Source organism: Pyricularia oryzae, chromosome 1 (assembly GCF_000002495.2).
Source record: "Pyricularia oryzae 70-15 chromosome 1, whole genome shotgun sequence".
NCBI classification, from domain to species: Eukaryota; Fungi; Ascomycota; class Sordariomycetes; order Magnaporthales; family Pyriculariaceae; genus Pyricularia; species Pyricularia oryzae.
The window spans coordinates 5,921,478-5,936,465 of NC_017844.1; the positions used below are offsets into that span (position 1 = coordinate 5,921,478).

The window sequence follows — 14,988 nt, forward strand, 5'->3', positions numbered from 1 at the left end:
AGGCTCGAGCGGGGTTGGATTTGAACTCATCTGGCGAACCTTTCCTTAATACCTTGCTTGCTCTTTATAATCACCTTTTTATACAAAATAGCTCTAAACCCTTATGTAAAATATTTTTCTTATTAAAAATATTGAAAGCATTGCAACTTTGTGGCTGAGAAGTTGACAATCGACAGACAGTGTCTAATTTGCATGCGCGAGAGTCCCTGGCTGCCATCAACCATTATTCGAACACCCAATATACTTGTTGGCATATTTCCTTCTCAACATGAATGGAATGCAACCCAGGAACCATCGCATACGACCATACCCACTGGAATATACGGGATCCCGTCCGCTCTCCCCTAGTCAAACCAGTGAGGGCCGAATTAGTACTCAGGTGGGTGACCACTGGGGAATCCTCGGTGTTGTATGTTTTGCCAAATGTTTTTGCTTTATCTGTTGTTGCTCTTTTTGCTCCATCTCATCCCTTGCTTCTAGATCTAGAGCTTGGCCGTACGTACGTGACCCAATATCTGCTGTAGCCTCCGGATAGCTTTGGGCTCAGGGTTTCTATCCTCGGTGTTTGCCTCGTCAAGCTGCTTTAGCTCCTTTTTGGCTTGCTCGACAAGGCTGCCCAGGTCACCCCAGACTTCGTCGTTATACCTTGTGAGGACGTCCATCCACAGTTCCACCCATAAGCTCTCTGCTTCGGGACCATGTGTTACTCCAAGCACAGCTTGTGACTCTGTCGATTTGAAATCATTCATGGCACCAGGCACCGCACCTGGATCGGGCCGGACGAAATCAGGTATGAAGTTGAGAATGTTATCCCACGCCTGCGGCAACGTCTCATTGCCAGAGAAGTCGTCCCCAAAAAGTGCCCGCCGTAGCTTAGCCATGTCTTCTGTAGACGCTTGTGATTCAAAGTCGGCGTCCATCTCATCTACTCCATGTTGAGCAAGCAGATCTACCACTTGCGCTCCATCACGGGCCTCTTGCTCAGCGATTGATAGGCCGTACATGGGCAATCTGGAGTTTGCATTGCGACTGTCTATGGGCTCGGAAGGTATGATCGAAAACCATGAACTCTCTGGATTTGGCGGTTCAGATGGTACAGACACACTTGTCCCGTCCAAGAATGTAGAAAAATCAGCTTCGGCACGGGCAGCATGCTCATCGACTTCATCAAATTTCCGTGACCGAAAAACTGGTTGATTGTTGTTGATAGCAGTCAGATGAAGGCCTGGGGCAGTAAACGAGCTTTCGCCCGAAACTGGAGGAGCTGTGGCCGCCGAGGCGCCGCCCTTGCTGCTTGTGGACGATGCCAGTCGACTAATGTCCGTGGCTTCTGGTCCGCCCGCAAAGAGGGAACGTGACAGTTGCGCGGCTGAGCTGCCTAATCGGTTTGTGAAACTGCTCTTTTCCTGTGTCCCATAACCTTCATTTTGTTGAGGGTTTTCGTTTCCGTCATTACTGGAGGGAATGGTGGCCTTTCCTTTGCCTTTTTCAGGAGTCATGGTTGATTTTGAGCGATGGTAATCCGGGGGAGCTAGTGGAGATCAGACAGGCAAATTGAAACAATTTTGACAATTTATAGTAATGCGACCAACCTGGTGTGGATGGTGAATTTATGATTAGTCTATACATAGGTAGACAGGCTGGTAGGCGATGAAGTGGATGAGATCAAGTCTTCCGGCCAAGACTAAGTCCAGACGGAGGCATCTGTCACTTGGCTTTGGAGACACTAAATTAAGCAAGCTGCCAGTCTACCGTACCTACCTACTGCCGGCCGGAGCTTCTTATCCCATTTCAAATACCAATTGACATGACAGCCTTGTCAACCTGGACGTTGATAAAATGTGACACGTGGAGGAATGGGTTTCAAAGACATCAATTTATGCATCTTACAAGGTTTGCATGGGTTTTTATTGATCGATGCAGAGTGCAACATTCTGAAAGTCGTTAGCTGGTTGATGAGGCTACAGCTCTCGCCCTGGGTAGGAGTTTCTCGTCAAATTTGGTACACATGAATACTGTGTGATATAGCCTGCCTTCCAAGTAACCCAGCGGAAACGGTACTCCCCAAATCCGGTCGCAAGCTACGAGTCAAACCCCACCTACGTCGCACTTCCCGCTTGTCCAAGCCGCACTGACCACTTCTTTGTGTTCGAATTCAAATTTGAGCTTTGCTGCTTGTTGGTCCTGCTGAGGTGAGCGAGCGAGCTTGCCGTTGCCCGCTTTTGCTTGGTGCGTGCACGTTCACTTCGATGATTGCGCCAAACGCCCGCCGGCTGGCCATCACCACTACCTTATCACTTCCGCGAACCAGGAAACACCACTCACCCACCAACCCTCGAACCATCAATTGTTGACCACCCCCCTGCACCGTCATCTGAACCCCGCAATATAACATTTCACAGCAGATAGAAGGCACTGTTTCCTCCGACCGTTGACTTGTCGACTGTTACGCGCGACACAGTAAAATAAAGAAAAATCAAAGGGTCGGTCAAACAGACGGTCGCCTTTTGCTCTCTGTCCTTGGCCGGTTCTTACTACCACAGCCTCCACTCTGAGCTCCGAACCTTGCAGCAAGGACAAAGTCGCCGCTGCTTCTTGTGTGGGCCCTTCACCTATCCATACCAGAGCCTTCCACCCTCCATCACTCGAGCCTGCCGAGCCTCGTCCACACACCCACAACCCTGGCACGCGCCAACTCGCCGGCATCCCACCTGCAACTTTAGATCCGTGTCGTCACCTTCATCCCGCAAACCAGCGTCATCTCCACCGCCGCCCGCCCGCCCGCTCCGACCGTCGCGAGCCTGCTCAAACGCCTGACCGCTACCCAGAGCTAGGCATCACCTGAACTGACAAAAGTACCCCCGTCATCGTCTCGTAGAGTGAGGGGCCGCCTCTCACCTACATACAATCCTCGACAACATGGTTGAAGCGGACACGAACTCTCCAACATGGAAATTCACACAGTATGTGCCGGCCCTCTTCCAAGAGCTTGTCGTCGCCGCCGTCGCAAAGACTTTGCCCTGTCTGCGCTTGGGCTCGAACCTAGTCTCTGCGCCATTGTCCCGCCTTGACATACGGCAACTATCGCGCACAAGGGCTTTTGAAGATTGCCGCTGACAAGTTGTGCAGATGTTTCGGCGATAAGGGCGACGTGGAGGATATCACGGAAGGCAAGCATCCACGTTCTGTTATCCACATCTCGAGATTACCATGTCAATAACGACAGATACCATTTCTTCTCGCTTCGACCCCCGCTCCCGGCATGCAATTGTCATGTTTGCTAACTTAAATATAGCTGATATCATTTCAACCGTCGAATTCGATCACACCGGCAACTACCTGGCTACAGGAGACAAGGGAGGCCGAGTAGTGCTCTTCGAGCGCAATGAGACTGTGAGCGTCCTCTGTCCAGACGTCACGACCATCATCACTTGATTCAGGGCTAATGGCTTGTCCCATACAGAAAAAAACATGCGAATATAAATTTCATACCGAATTCCAATCGCACGAGCCAGAGTTCGATTACCTGAAGTCGCTAGAGATCGAGGAAAAGATCAACAAGATAAAGTGGTGCCGCCGCCAGAACGCTTCACACTACCTGCTCTCCACCAACGACAAGACGATTAAGCTCTGGAAGGTTTTCGAAAAGTCACTTAAGGTTGTGGCGGAGAACAACCTGTCGCACGACCTAACGCCGGCCAATATCGCAGGAGGTGGAGGAGCTCCCCGGCCGCCACCAGCTTCGACGTTCAGGAATGCCGCCGATCTGAAGCTACCGCGCCTCACACATCACGACACAGTCGTCGCCGCCGTACCCCGCCGAACGTACGCCAACGCACATGCCTATCACATTAACAGCATATCCGTCAACAGTGATGGCGAGACCTTCATCAGCAGCGACGACCTTCGCATAAACCTTTGGAACTTGAACATCCAGGAGCAGAGCTTCAATATCGTCGACATCAAGCCTGCCAACATGGAGGAGCTCACCGAGGTCATCACAGCGGCAGAGTTCCACCCCGCGAGCTGCAATGTGTTCATGTATGCTAGCTCCAAGGGAACCATCAAGCTGGCTGACATGCGGGAGAGCGCTTTGTGCGACCAACACGCGAAGAGTACGTTCCAGTCCACGAATGGGCATAGCGCGGCACACGGACCCCGTTGCGCGGGGAATCGGATGCAAGCCACGTATTTTTCTTGCCTTTGTTTTTGCTTTGTTTTCATTACTAACGTAAGTTCAAATGAATAGTGTTCGAGCAAGAGGAGGATCCGTCATCAAGGTCCTTCTTCTCCGAGATTATCTCGTCGATATCAGATGTGCGATTTTCATATGACGGTCGCTATGTCCTCTCGAGGGACTACCTGACCGTCAAGATCTGGGACGTCAACATGGAAAAGCAACCGGTCAAGACGATTCCGATTCATGAACACCTCCGGCCTAGGTTGTGCGACACTTATGAGAACGATAGCATCTTTGACAAGTTCGAGGTCGTTTTCTCGGGTGACGCGAAGAACGTGATGACTGGCAGCTACAACAACAACTTCATGATTTACCCGTCTGACCCCGAGAAGGAGACAGAGGTGGTGCTTCAAGCGGACAAGTCTGCCTTCAAGGCGAAGAAGGTTGGTGTTCCAACACCGATCAACTCTTCGACGAGCCCAACGGCGAACGGAGGCAAGAAGGGTGGGTCACGTGCCGGTAGCCCTGCCGCGGGTGGCCAAGGGCAAAGGATGAGGAAAGAGACGGACGCGGACCAGATTGACTTTAACAAGAAGATCCTACACATGAGCTGGCATCCCTTCGAGGACAGCATTGCGATTGCAGCTACTAACAATGTGAGTTGTTCACCCCACTTTGCCAAGTTTTGTTTGTTTTCCTCCGATAGGCTGCCTGCAACCCAGTGGTAGGCAAATCTACTCGCTGTAAGCTAACTCTGTTTTTCCTCGCACAGCTCTTCGTCTTTTCGGCTCTGTAGAAGGCTTGTCTAGATTCTGCATATTGGTTGGGGTGGCACATCTGGACAGGAAAGGTGAATCGAACGAAGACTACGGCCAAACCGATTCTGGCAACTATCGTGCCGAGATCAGGGTCTCTCAGAGTACTGGTTGCATTGATGGCAATGCCATACTCGGATGAAGATGAGATGATGTTGATGTCAACTGTGGAAGGAAAGAGCAGAATTGTGGAAGAGCACATAGACCCAAAGAGAAGATACCATAACTCTGAAAGTGTCTCATCTTTGTTATGTCTAGACCGACTTGCTGCTACTTCCTCCGCTACAGATACTGAGAATTGTTCTAGTCCACAGGGGTGGAAGACACAGCCAAGGACCAGATAATGTGGCGACGAGGTTAAGCAACCCAGCATGGGTCAGTGAGGGAAACAGCAGGGAGAGGAAGAAAGATGAAGAGATGACGAAGACAAAAGAATTGATTAAGTGCATTTTTTAGGTGAATATACAACCTATATATGATCCGCAGGGTTGTTGTTCCAGCAAGTATAGTTCAGTCAACACCAACTTGCAGTCGTAGGTAATATTATGCCTTGTGCCGAGAGGCCAAGGATAATAACGAGCTTGAAGGGACCGTCGGCTAGTCACTGACATGAATCCCACAATATCTCTCCCAATTGTGTATTCCATAGAAACGCGTTCTATCCTATTTACCGTGACGTGAGCCCGTGTGTAAAAACGCGGGATGTTGTCTCGGAGAATGGAACGGGAGGGGGGGGGGGGGGGGGGGGGGGCGGCAAACCAAAGCGGCTGGCCAGAGTGAGCGGCTGGGTTGAACGAGAGGGCACAAGGATAATCCAACCACGGCACGGAAGTTGTTTGGGGGATCTCGTTGCTTTCTTTCCTGCCATCAAGCGCAATTTGGTTACTTGTAAAGTCTTTTCCTTCTTTTTCTTCTTTTGGACCCCTCCAAGAACTCGCGGGGAGGTTGGTCTTTTGTGCTTTCTCGTCGCCTGGCCAAGACGATATTGATCCAGGTGACATGTTCACCGGCCTCAACATAACCACAACTCTTTGCCCAGCCACATGCCTCGACCTACTTACCTCTGAGTACATCTCCTCCTGAAGAAACCCAAGGCACCGCAAGAGAGACCAGAATCAGAACACACATAGGCCACGACAGCAAATAATCATGCAAGCAGAGAGAAAGACACGCAATAACCGCCGGCACATGCGGCTATCACTACCACTACTTCCCTTGCTGCTATCAAGCACGCTGCTCCTCTCTCCAACCAGCGGAACACCAGCAACGCCTGCGCCGGCAACGCTCACCTTCGAGCCATGCGTCGCCATGTGCGTCCGCACGTCTGAGTGCGGGCCGGACGACAAGAACTGCATGTGCAGCACTTCACAGGTCTTTTTCGACTCAACCGTACGCTGCATGTACCGCGACTGCGCGGGCTGCTTCGACTCGGCCGACGCCTCCTTCATCGAGCGCGTCGCCTCCGCCTGCCGCGACTACGGCAAGCCGGTGCCCACCCCGAGGTTGCGTGAGGCCCGCATCCTCGCCGACATGCTGGCCCGGAACGTCAAGAACGCTACCACTACTGGGCAGGCCCCGCCCCCGGGACCTACGGGGACGGCAGCGCTGGGCAGGCCGATACCAGGCGCAGTCCCTGGTACGGGGGGAGCTTTACCACTGCCGCCATACGGTGCCCCGGTCGTGACCAACGGACCTGTTGGGGGAACGCCGACTAATGTGGGGGCGCCGGAGGGCCCGACGCAAACGCAGGAGGGTGCTGTGGGCTATCGACCTGTCGGCAACCAGCCTGTCGGAAGCCAACCTGTGGGCAACCTACCTGTGGGCAATCTACCTGTGGGAAACCAGCCTGTGGGAAACCAGCCTGTGGGCAACCTACCTGTGGGCAACCGACCTGCTGGAAACCAACCTGCGGACAATCAGCCTAGTGGCAACCAACCTGCCCGTAACCAACCTTCGGGCCACCAGCCTGCGGGCAACCAGACTGCAGGCAACCAGACTACGCCCACGGGAAGGTCTGGGAGGGCGGACGAAGTTGGACGTGAGGGCAACGGCGGCGTCATCGTCATTGGCGGCGGCGGTACCGGCCAGTTCAAGAATGCTACCTCTACCGTCAAACAATCGCCAGTGCCGACTACTGACCGCGGACCGTTGGCCACCCCCAAGCCGGATGAGCGCCCCCCGCCAGCGGAACCGACCGACTCGTCCCCCTTCGCGTCTCCCGTCGGGAGCGACGCGGAGGCAGTGACGCTGCGACTGCTGTGCTTGGCCTTTGCGGGCCTGGCTGCCGTGGTTATGGTCGCATAACCATGATCATGATAAGCTTTTTTTGTTTTTCAGTGATGGCGATATGAAAACTTGGCGTTTCTTCTTTTTTTTTCCCCTGGCATGAATCAAGATTAATGGGGAGCACAGGCACGAACTTGAAATGGATGATGATATAGGGGCTTGGCGACGGAACGACCGGCAAAAGTTGGTGAGGAGTCTTATCGTCATATTAATTACGTGGTACACGACACGCGAGAGATCTTGGGAGGGAGTGGCATCTGGGGTAAATCCGGGCGCCAAGGATGACAATTAATTTTTGTGGTGATGGGGATTTATGAGATACTTGACACATGATAGATAGTTTTACTTTATTTAGACTTAGATATAATGCAGAATTAGGAAGTAATGAATTTTTTATCATTTAGCATTTAATAAGGCATAAACATACTTCGTACATATTTTTATAAACAAGCTTGACGTGATAGGGGCACACACTCAAAAGGGAATAGGACGGTTGTCGTAAAGTTAACTGCGAGGGGAACAAGAGTATAAATAGTAGGGCGAATACGAAGTTGCCTAAGAGGAGATTTACGAGGGCCAATTGCTCGGTAGATAATTCTCTGCTTTCGTATTAGTATTGTCGCTGTTCTCCAACATTCGTCAGTGGTTTGCCAGCAGAAAACCACCCCAGTAAAGAAAAGAAGCCAAGGTTATGCGAAATCTCTACAGTTCAGCGAAATGCGCCAGGACCTTGCGGCCCAGCTGATGCATCTACAAGTCTATTCGCGGTCAAGAGACTGAGTATACCAGAGACCAAAGCTGTTCCCACTTTGCAAAACGATCGTACGACAGGCTTTGTTAACGTTAACAGTTGCAAACTGTAATTAACATTGCATCACAGAAACTTTCCTAGCCCCTATGTCCGTGTTGTGTATCATCCTTCTAAACCCTTAACCATCCAAAAGCCCTCGTGGGTCTTGTCAACCAAGCCACATTCACCTTGAAGAAAAAGCATGACCCAGCCGTAGAGAAAACGAAGACATGAAGAAAAAAAAGAAGAAAAAAGAAAATTCCACACTCCGATCGAAAAGCGTGAAAAAAAAACTTGGCGCCCCCTGTTTTTGGCCCCTGGGGTTTTTGTTTCCCTTTCTTTTTACATGTAGAGGGCAAAAGTGACACCGAGACCAGCGACCGTGACGTAGCCGCCGGCGTTGGAAAGGGCAGCCATGCGGCCAGAGGCGGCACTCTTGGGAGGGAGCTTGCCGGGCGCTCCCGTGGTCGAGTTGCCCTTGCCCTTGCCCTTGTCCTTGCCGCCCTTGGCAGGCTCCGTGCCGTTCTTTGCACCGCCCTTCTTGCCGCCCTTGGCGGGCTCGGTGCCGTTCTTCTTGCCACCCTCCTTCTTGCCGGTCTCGTTCTTCTTGCCGCCCTTGCCCTCACCACCGCCTTCCTTCTCGGCCCGGGTCTCGATCTCGGCGAGCTCACCGGTCCTGGCGACGAGCTCCGCAAGAGCGGGGTCGTGCGGTGCCACCTGTGTGTGTGATGTGGTTAGCCAGGTCCGTTTCCCTCATCCCCTGAAAGACTTGGCGTTTCCCAAAATGGAACTATCAAAAGGTCGTTTTGCGTCAAGTGGCGAGACTGTTGGTACTTACGGCAGCGGCAAAGGCCGTTGAGGCGCAAGTAGCAGCGAGGATGATGGAGTACTTCATTTTGATTGTTGTGTGTGGTTGTTTGATATCGGCGAGGAATCGTTCTCGAAGACGCTAAGCGAAGTCTTGGGTTGTTGTTGATGATGTACACGTTTTTGTTCTTCTGAAACTGGATATCAAAAGGTCGTAGGAAATCTCGTGACTGGTACACAATGATAATAAAAAATACACGAAAAGAAAACCGAGTGCCAGCCCGTATATAAAAAAGTTGTTTGTTGAGAAGAAGAGATGAAGAGGATGAAGAGAAGGGAAGGGCTCAGAACTCAATGGAGCGGACATTGGATCAAAGAAATACTTCTTTCGCAGAACCAGGCGGTACTAGATCCCTTCAAGTCTTGATCGTAGGTGTCAGGGGTTCCCCTAATCGAGTCCAAGCTTTGCAGCCCGGGCCTTACTCCTACAAAAGGTAAATAACATGCTCTCTATGCTTGGTTTCCATGACAAGAAACACGACCCAGTGGGAAAAACAACATCAAATCGGTTGTAGAACGGGCCTAGAAACACTTGACTCTTCTGAGTGGAAGAGAATGGGACCCGCAAACCCATATCTTGTCATGTCATCCCGTGCGTGATTTGCCAAGATTCGCAGGGTTAACGATCTGGTTCTGGAGTCCACAGGAGTCCAGGACTCCAGTGCCGAAGGTGAACAACATTGACTGGCTGGGCCTCAACCGACGGCGAAACTCGAACGATCCAGCTCGAGTTTCGACTCCAGGGTCTGCTTGTTGATGTTTGCAACATGCCTGTCGGCTGGGGGAGGGGCAAAAAATGAAGGGGGCTCCACCAGGCCGAAGCTTCGACGCCGTAGTGAAGCGTTGTACTGTATGTGGCGAGCGACTCGTGAGCAAATATAGTAACACACGCAGGAAAAGAGAGAAAAAAAAAAAAGGAGGGTCTCCTTTTGCCGAGCGCGAGAATGTGGATCCCAAAAGGCGTGATCCTCAGTGCTGATCTGCGGACCCGAAAGTGCTTGAACGTGGACTCCACCCCGAGCTCACAGGATTAATTACAGGGTGTCCCTGAACGCTGGCATTACTGCGTCTTGTGCGTGCAACATTCGGCGATATTCTTGGCGGAAATGCGGGCCGGATCGTGCCCCGGTCCTGGTTCCTTCCCTCGTGGGCCCTTCCCGTCGTCTAGACGAGGAAGATTATCAATCGCCAAGGCCCGGCGATTTTTCGCCTCCTCCCCTTCCCTTCCATGAGATGAGCATGACTTACCTTGCTTGTTCTTGGTCAGTATAACCTGATTGATTACTCAGTTATCAGTGAACCAACCCGTTTCCACATTGGTTCCGAGATAACCAAAAGACTCGTTACAACAAAGTATCCAGTCAGTACTATTTCAAGGCTGAGCATGATTGAGAAACAAACGGACCGAACAACAATGCACACTGTACTCGGAGACATGCAGATTAGCCTAGAACTAGTCGTATTGACAAAAAAAAAAGAGAGATGAGTTAACTTTGGTGAATGAGTATTATACCTACAGTGTACCTCCGTATGAACACATTCGAGATGCAATCAAGCCAGCTCACTGGTATTGCCAAGTTCCCGGCTCTGATCTACTTGACAAGGTTGCACGATCGACATTCGAAGCAACCGCGGAAAGTTACTGACTCCTTACTGTACGTGGTATACAAAACATTTGTTAGCGAAGTATAACTGATACCTACTTTTAGACGACATAGATGAGCAGGCTCCCACCGATGTAACCGTTACCATCGGACTGCCGTCCGCTGAGCGCATCGCCTGCTGCTGTCATCCTAACATTTTGACCTTCTTGGGACAAGTTCAGGCTAACTTCGCAGACGAGACGCATGAATCGGATCGTACAACTGATAACAAACCATAAAGCATGGATTCTTGTCTAGACCAACAGTGGTCTTCCAACCATCAAGTCGCTGTTGGGTTATCAGATGATTGATTGGTCGCAAGCCTGAGTCGAAGTTTGGATTATTTCTATTACTGCAACAATTGCCGCGGAGATTGAGCTGGTGATTCTGTTTAGTTTTTCCCACGTTCTGGTCGCATGATTCAACGACGTCACAGGTCTGAAGCCTGAAGACCCACAAGCCAGGCAATACTTGTCATTCTAACCACCCCTTTCCCTGTGCCTACTCGAAACAGGCCAGGTTCCAAAACACTCGAATGGGTATGTCCACAGCAACAATATCCCTGGTGAGCAATTTCAGAGTTGCCCTCTGCAGAACCTCGCAAAACTTCCCGAGATTTTCTCAGAGTAAATCTTGTGTGTTAGGCTATTTTCCTGTGTGACTCGGAATATCAGTCAGCCAAGTGAAGCCGTCACAAAACAAAAATACCACGAAGCAAGAATAGGGTCAGGTCTCTAACATTCTTTGTCAGTATTTTGCAAGCTTATTTCCGACAATATCTCCAATAGCCTGACGGGGGAAAATATAACCTGCAAAATGTTAATGCCCGACTGATCAAACAAAGACTGTCACGGGCGCCGCGGGTCCGGTCCGTCGGCCACGTTCAACACTCTTCTGATTGACTTGAAATTATGGGCTCTGACGTGCTGTCCAAGCTCAAAATCCGACGCAGAAGATTGCGACCGAGATTACTATCAGAGGTTGAAAATCTCCGGGGATTCGGAATGTCAGCACGCACAAGCTCTCGGGCTATGTTTTCGGCTTTGTGAAGTTGTTTGGTCTCCTCTTCGGAGAGACTCGCGCACGCGGCCGAAAGGTCTTCGCCATGAGCCATGAGTAGACTAAGTGCCTCAGCCCTCGCTACAATCTTGTCGTCGATTCCATTCAGTAATGCACAATTGGTCCCAAAGCTTGATATGCTTCTTCCAGGAACCATTGTATATAAAAAGGTCACCTGATCCTCAAGATACTGAGTATTGTAGTCAACATTGATTTCCATGTGCGCGAAGCCTACCGTGGGGCTCTGTGCTAGCAATTCTTGCTCAAAGATCTCGTGGAAGTGAGTAGCCGCAAGAACCTTTGGACGTACATTTTCGCCGGCTTCTGCGAACTGTGTGAAGAGAGCTGCAGCCAGCGCCGCACCGTCGACGGGGCTGGTACCTTTGCCGAACTCATCAATCAACACAAGACTGCGTCTTGTCGCAAGGTTGATGGAGAACGCAGCCTGACGCATGTCAATGGCAAAGGCAGACTCAGGCCTGGCGGCACTCTCACGAGTTGAAACCCTGGTGAGTATCCTGTCCACAGTTCCAATCCTTGCCCACTCTGCAGGAACAAAGCTACCGACGTGGGCAAGATAGACTATGAGAGCCACTTGTTTGAGATAAACACTTTTCCCAGAATGATTCGGACCAGTAAGAATGAGCATGCTCGGCGTTTTTTCACCTTCCGAATGCGAAAGCTCCGAGGTCGAGCTGCCTGCACTCTCACTCTCACTGCCGTTCCCACCACATAAAAGGCAGTCATTGGGCACAAATGCGGAAACAACCAATTCTTGAAGCAAATGACGTCCGTTTTTTATTTCGAGGACGTTTGACTCGGTCATCTCAGGCGCGGTAAGGTTATACTGCTGCGCGACAGCTGCTAGAGCAGTGAGGCTGTCCAGCTCCCCCTAGAAGTCGGACGCTTGCAATATTGCATCTCTGTGCTCAAGAACTCGCTTTCGAAGCTCATGGAGAAGCTCAATCTCTTTATCTACGACTCGGAATACCAATGAGCTCTTGCGGCAGCACAGGGACGTAGAAGGTTGCTCACCGTGTATTTGGGCAACAATGTCGCCAAAATAGTCATCGAGCTCCTTCATACGTCTGTTCTTGAAGTAGAAGTTACCTTCGTGAACGAATATCCTCTCCCAGTCGTCGCCAGCCCCAGGTTCTGGTCCATCGTAGTTGGGCTCTCCATTGGCATTTGCTGAAATTACTGTCAAGAAGCCAAGCTGGTGGTAGTATATGCAGTGTTCAATGTAAGCCGCAGCCCATTCTGGTACATCCCTGACTATATGACGTGCAGTCTCCTGAAGGAGACTCGGAAAACCATTGTAGGTGCGGGTCAGCTGATCAAGATCTTCACTGACCCCAGGGAGGATAACTGTGTCGTTGATAGTCTCGGTAGCGTCAAAGTCAATCGTATCCGAGACCACTTTTCCGACCTGCATAATCTGGCGCGGATCAACCTGCGCCTGCATCTACGAGTAAAAATTAGATGTGATCTTGTCCCAGGAACCGTAGCACAACTAACCCTGTTCACTACTTCAAGAGGCGCTCCTCCAGTTTCAAGCACTCTGACTGTTTCGTAGAGCTCAACCGTAAACTTGGAGAAGCGTTGCAAACTTTTCCAAACTCCTCTCTTGGCGGGCGCTAGAGAGGATGGCTTGTCCACACCTCTCTGGATGTGACTCATGATCGCCTTCATATTCTTGATCATCCGCAGATGTTTTATAATCATTGTGAATGTTTCACTGTTTTCCGGTCGAAGCAGTATTGCAATGATGCGATGTCTCTCACCCAGAAGACCCATATCTGTACTGGGCCGGAGAAATGTTTGCTTTAATTTGGCTTTTCCTTGGGGTGTGCGTGCATGTCGTTGGAACAGTCCGTAAACGGAGAGGCTTTCTTTCGCCCCCGAACTCGATTTGTCCGGGCCACCTTTTTGACTATCTGGGTGAGACTCTGACCGTAGGATCTGAAGGGCATCAAGAGTGTCGTCATTGAGAAACATGGAGTTTGCCAGATCAAACATGGTAATTGTCCGAATGGCATGTGCAGCCGATACATCTTGATCTCTGTAAAGACACTCCGAGGCCCGACGACGTTGGAGTTCGCTCAGGATCGCGCCGGCACATCCAATCTGTGAGGGTGTAAGGAACAGACCTTGATTTGAAATTGCAGAGTTTGGAAGACTTACCGAAAGGCGACTGGATAGATTGATCAGTGAGCCTAGTCTCAGGTTTCCTTGGTTCGATCCGAATGCCGAACCACTGATATCGGCCTCCAATGCAGAGTCGCCTGCCATGTTCATGACCAGAGATGGGTGGCTGTAACAGTTCAGCTTCAGTTTTGTGAGTTTCTCGATAGCTGTTTGGTGATTGAACTCGGAAGAACCAGTCGAGTGGAAAACATAGGCTCCGCTGGCTGAAGTTTGATTGAGACTTATCAGCGATGCCCTCGCTGCTGAGTCTTTAGCTGTACATACCTTCATTGTTGCCTTGGATATTATGAGCACGACGCTCCAGGTACGTTACTAGCTCATCTGATGCACGGTTTGGGACAATAACTTTGGTGGGCTGCACATGGAGTAGAATTGTTTCGATGAGCTCTATGCCGGCCATAGTGTCTTGCTGGATAAACAGGCTCTCTTCCATGACAGAGTAAAAGGCGGAACCAAAGCCTCCGTTGCTCTGGAGTTCAAGGGCAAGAATAACATCGTTGCAGGAGTCTGGGTATTCATCCTGGTCCAACAAATTACCACTATCGTTTTCGACATGAGACTGCGTTCGCTGTTGGGAATGAGATGCTGAGGACGAATACAATGAACCAGGGCGCTGCGATCTGATCGGGGGCAGCTGAGCTGATGATGATCTACCCGGCCTAAACGAAGGCTGTGCCCGGGACAAAGAACTTGTTGTCGCCGCCTGGCTCCCCTGTCGGGATTTCGGTGGTTGCCCGGGTCGTCGTTGTCGGTTACTTGGCTGGCTGGCCGACAATCGAGATGGCGTAATTCTGACAGTATCGGGAAAGGGGCTGCTTGGATCCATATTCGGGGCCTCTATCGCGTCATTCCACGATGGGCCGCAGAACTGAGGGCAGGGTATTAAGATTGCCTTGATATTCTGGTGTCATCATCGACTCGAGAGGGGCAAGAGAGCAAGTCTCTCAGCAGCCCCGACTTGGGAATTGAGGAATTTGGGAGCACTGGATCCAAATCCGGGCGACTCAAATTGGAAGGCACTAGACAAATACGCCGTGCCGGTTGGCAGCGCCCATCGTCCGAGAATGGAAGGAACATACCATACAACCGAGCGAGCTTATAGCCGGCACTCACCGTCACCGTCATAATGATTCCCAGAAA

The 14,988-nt window shown here is 51.0% G+C and overlaps 5 protein-coding genes and 1 non-coding gene across 7 annotated transcripts; 3 read left to right on the forward strand and 3 right to left on the reverse strand.

Moving 5' to 3' along the window:
• Window positions 1-259: 259 nt before the first annotated feature.
• On the reverse strand, window positions 260-1,721 carry MGG_05636 (uncharacterized protein). Its single transcript, XM_003710476.1, has one exon. The coding sequence runs from the start codon at window positions 1,497-1,499 to the stop codon at window positions 483-485; it is 1,017 nt and encodes a 338-aa protein (XP_003710524.1). The 5' UTR covers window positions 1,500-1,721; the 3' UTR covers window positions 260-482.
• Window positions 301-416, forward strand: MGG_20333. The gene has a single exon (XR_001729788.1). It is a non-coding gene; the product is annotated as a 5S ribosomal RNA (ribosomal RNA).
• Window positions 1,722-2,160: 439 nt separating the features above from the next.
• Window positions 2,161-5,575, forward strand: MGG_05637 (protein phosphatase PP2A regulatory subunit B). The gene is made up of 6 exons (XM_003710477.1): window positions 2,161-2,963; window positions 3,130-3,170; window positions 3,296-3,393; window positions 3,464-4,115; window positions 4,250-4,836; window positions 4,953-5,575. Exons 1-6 carry the CDS (start codon window positions 2,920-2,922, stop codon window positions 4,974-4,976), a joined length of 1,446 nt encoding a protein of 481 aa, XP_003710525.1. The 5' UTR covers window positions 2,161-2,919; the 3' UTR covers window positions 4,977-5,575.
• A 718-nt stretch (window positions 5,576-6,293) lies between these two features.
• Window positions 6,294-7,299, forward strand: MGG_13140 (uncharacterized protein; the record flags this gene model as incomplete). Its single annotated transcript, XM_003710478.1, has 2 exons — window positions 6,294-6,305; window positions 6,367-7,299. 2 exons carry the CDS (start codon window positions 6,294-6,296, stop codon window positions 7,297-7,299), a joined length of 945 nt encoding a protein of 314 aa, XP_003710526.1.
• Window positions 7,300-7,796: 497 nt separating this feature from the next.
• On the reverse strand, window positions 7,797-9,829 carry MGG_05638 (uncharacterized protein). The gene is made up of 2 exons (XM_003710479.1): window positions 8,910-9,829; window positions 7,797-8,788 (listed from the first exon to the last, which is right to left on the reverse strand). Exons 1-2 carry the CDS (start codon window positions 8,964-8,966, stop codon window positions 8,414-8,416), a joined length of 432 nt encoding a protein of 143 aa, XP_003710527.1. The 5' UTR covers window positions 8,967-9,829; the 3' UTR covers window positions 7,797-8,413.
• A 1,600-nt stretch (window positions 9,830-11,429) lies between these two features.
• Window positions 11,430-14,973, reverse strand: MGG_05639 (the record flags this gene model as incomplete). Of its 2 annotated transcripts, XM_003710481.1 has the most annotated exons (7): window positions 11,430-11,507; window positions 11,600-12,532; window positions 12,632-13,105; window positions 13,159-13,767; window positions 13,825-13,954; window positions 14,109-14,716; window positions 14,962-14,973. In XM_003710481.1, 7 exons carry the CDS (start codon window positions 14,971-14,973, stop codon window positions 11,430-11,432), a joined length of 2,844 nt encoding a protein of 947 aa, XP_003710529.1. The 2 variants fall into 2 exon arrangements, with proteins under 2 accessions (XP_003710529.1, XP_003710528.1); XM_003710480.1 differs by lacking the exons at window positions 14,109-14,716; window positions 14,962-14,973 and having other exon boundaries at window positions 13,825-14,105.
• Between the last annotated feature and the right edge of the window lie 15 nt (window positions 14,974-14,988).

Excerpts from the sequence above, each read along its gene's own strand:
- MGG_05636 (XM_003710476.1), bottom strand. The coding sequence starts at position 1,499 with ATGACTCCTGAAAAAGGCAAAGGAAAGGCCACCATTCCCTCCAGTAAT.
- MGG_05638 (XM_003710479.1), bottom strand. The coding sequence starts at position 8,966 with ATGAAGTACTCCATCATCCTCGCTGCTACTTGCGCCTCAACGGCCTTT. Across the intron at positions 8,789-8,909 it reads CAACGGCCTTTGCCGCTGCC|GTGGCACCGCACGACCCCGC; the intron begins GTAAGTACCAAC and ends TCACACACACAG.
- MGG_05637 (XM_003710477.1), top strand. The coding sequence starts at position 2,920 with ATGGTTGAAGCGGACACGAACTCTCCAACATGGAAATTCACACA. Across the intron at positions 2,964-3,129 it reads CCAACATGGAAATTCACACA|ATGTTTCGGCGATAAGGGCG; the intron begins GTATGTGCCGGC and ends CAAGTTGTGCAG. Across the intron at positions 3,171-3,295 it reads CGTGGAGGATATCACGGAAG|CTGATATCATTTCAACCGTC; the intron begins GCAAGCATCCAC and ends ACTTAAATATAG.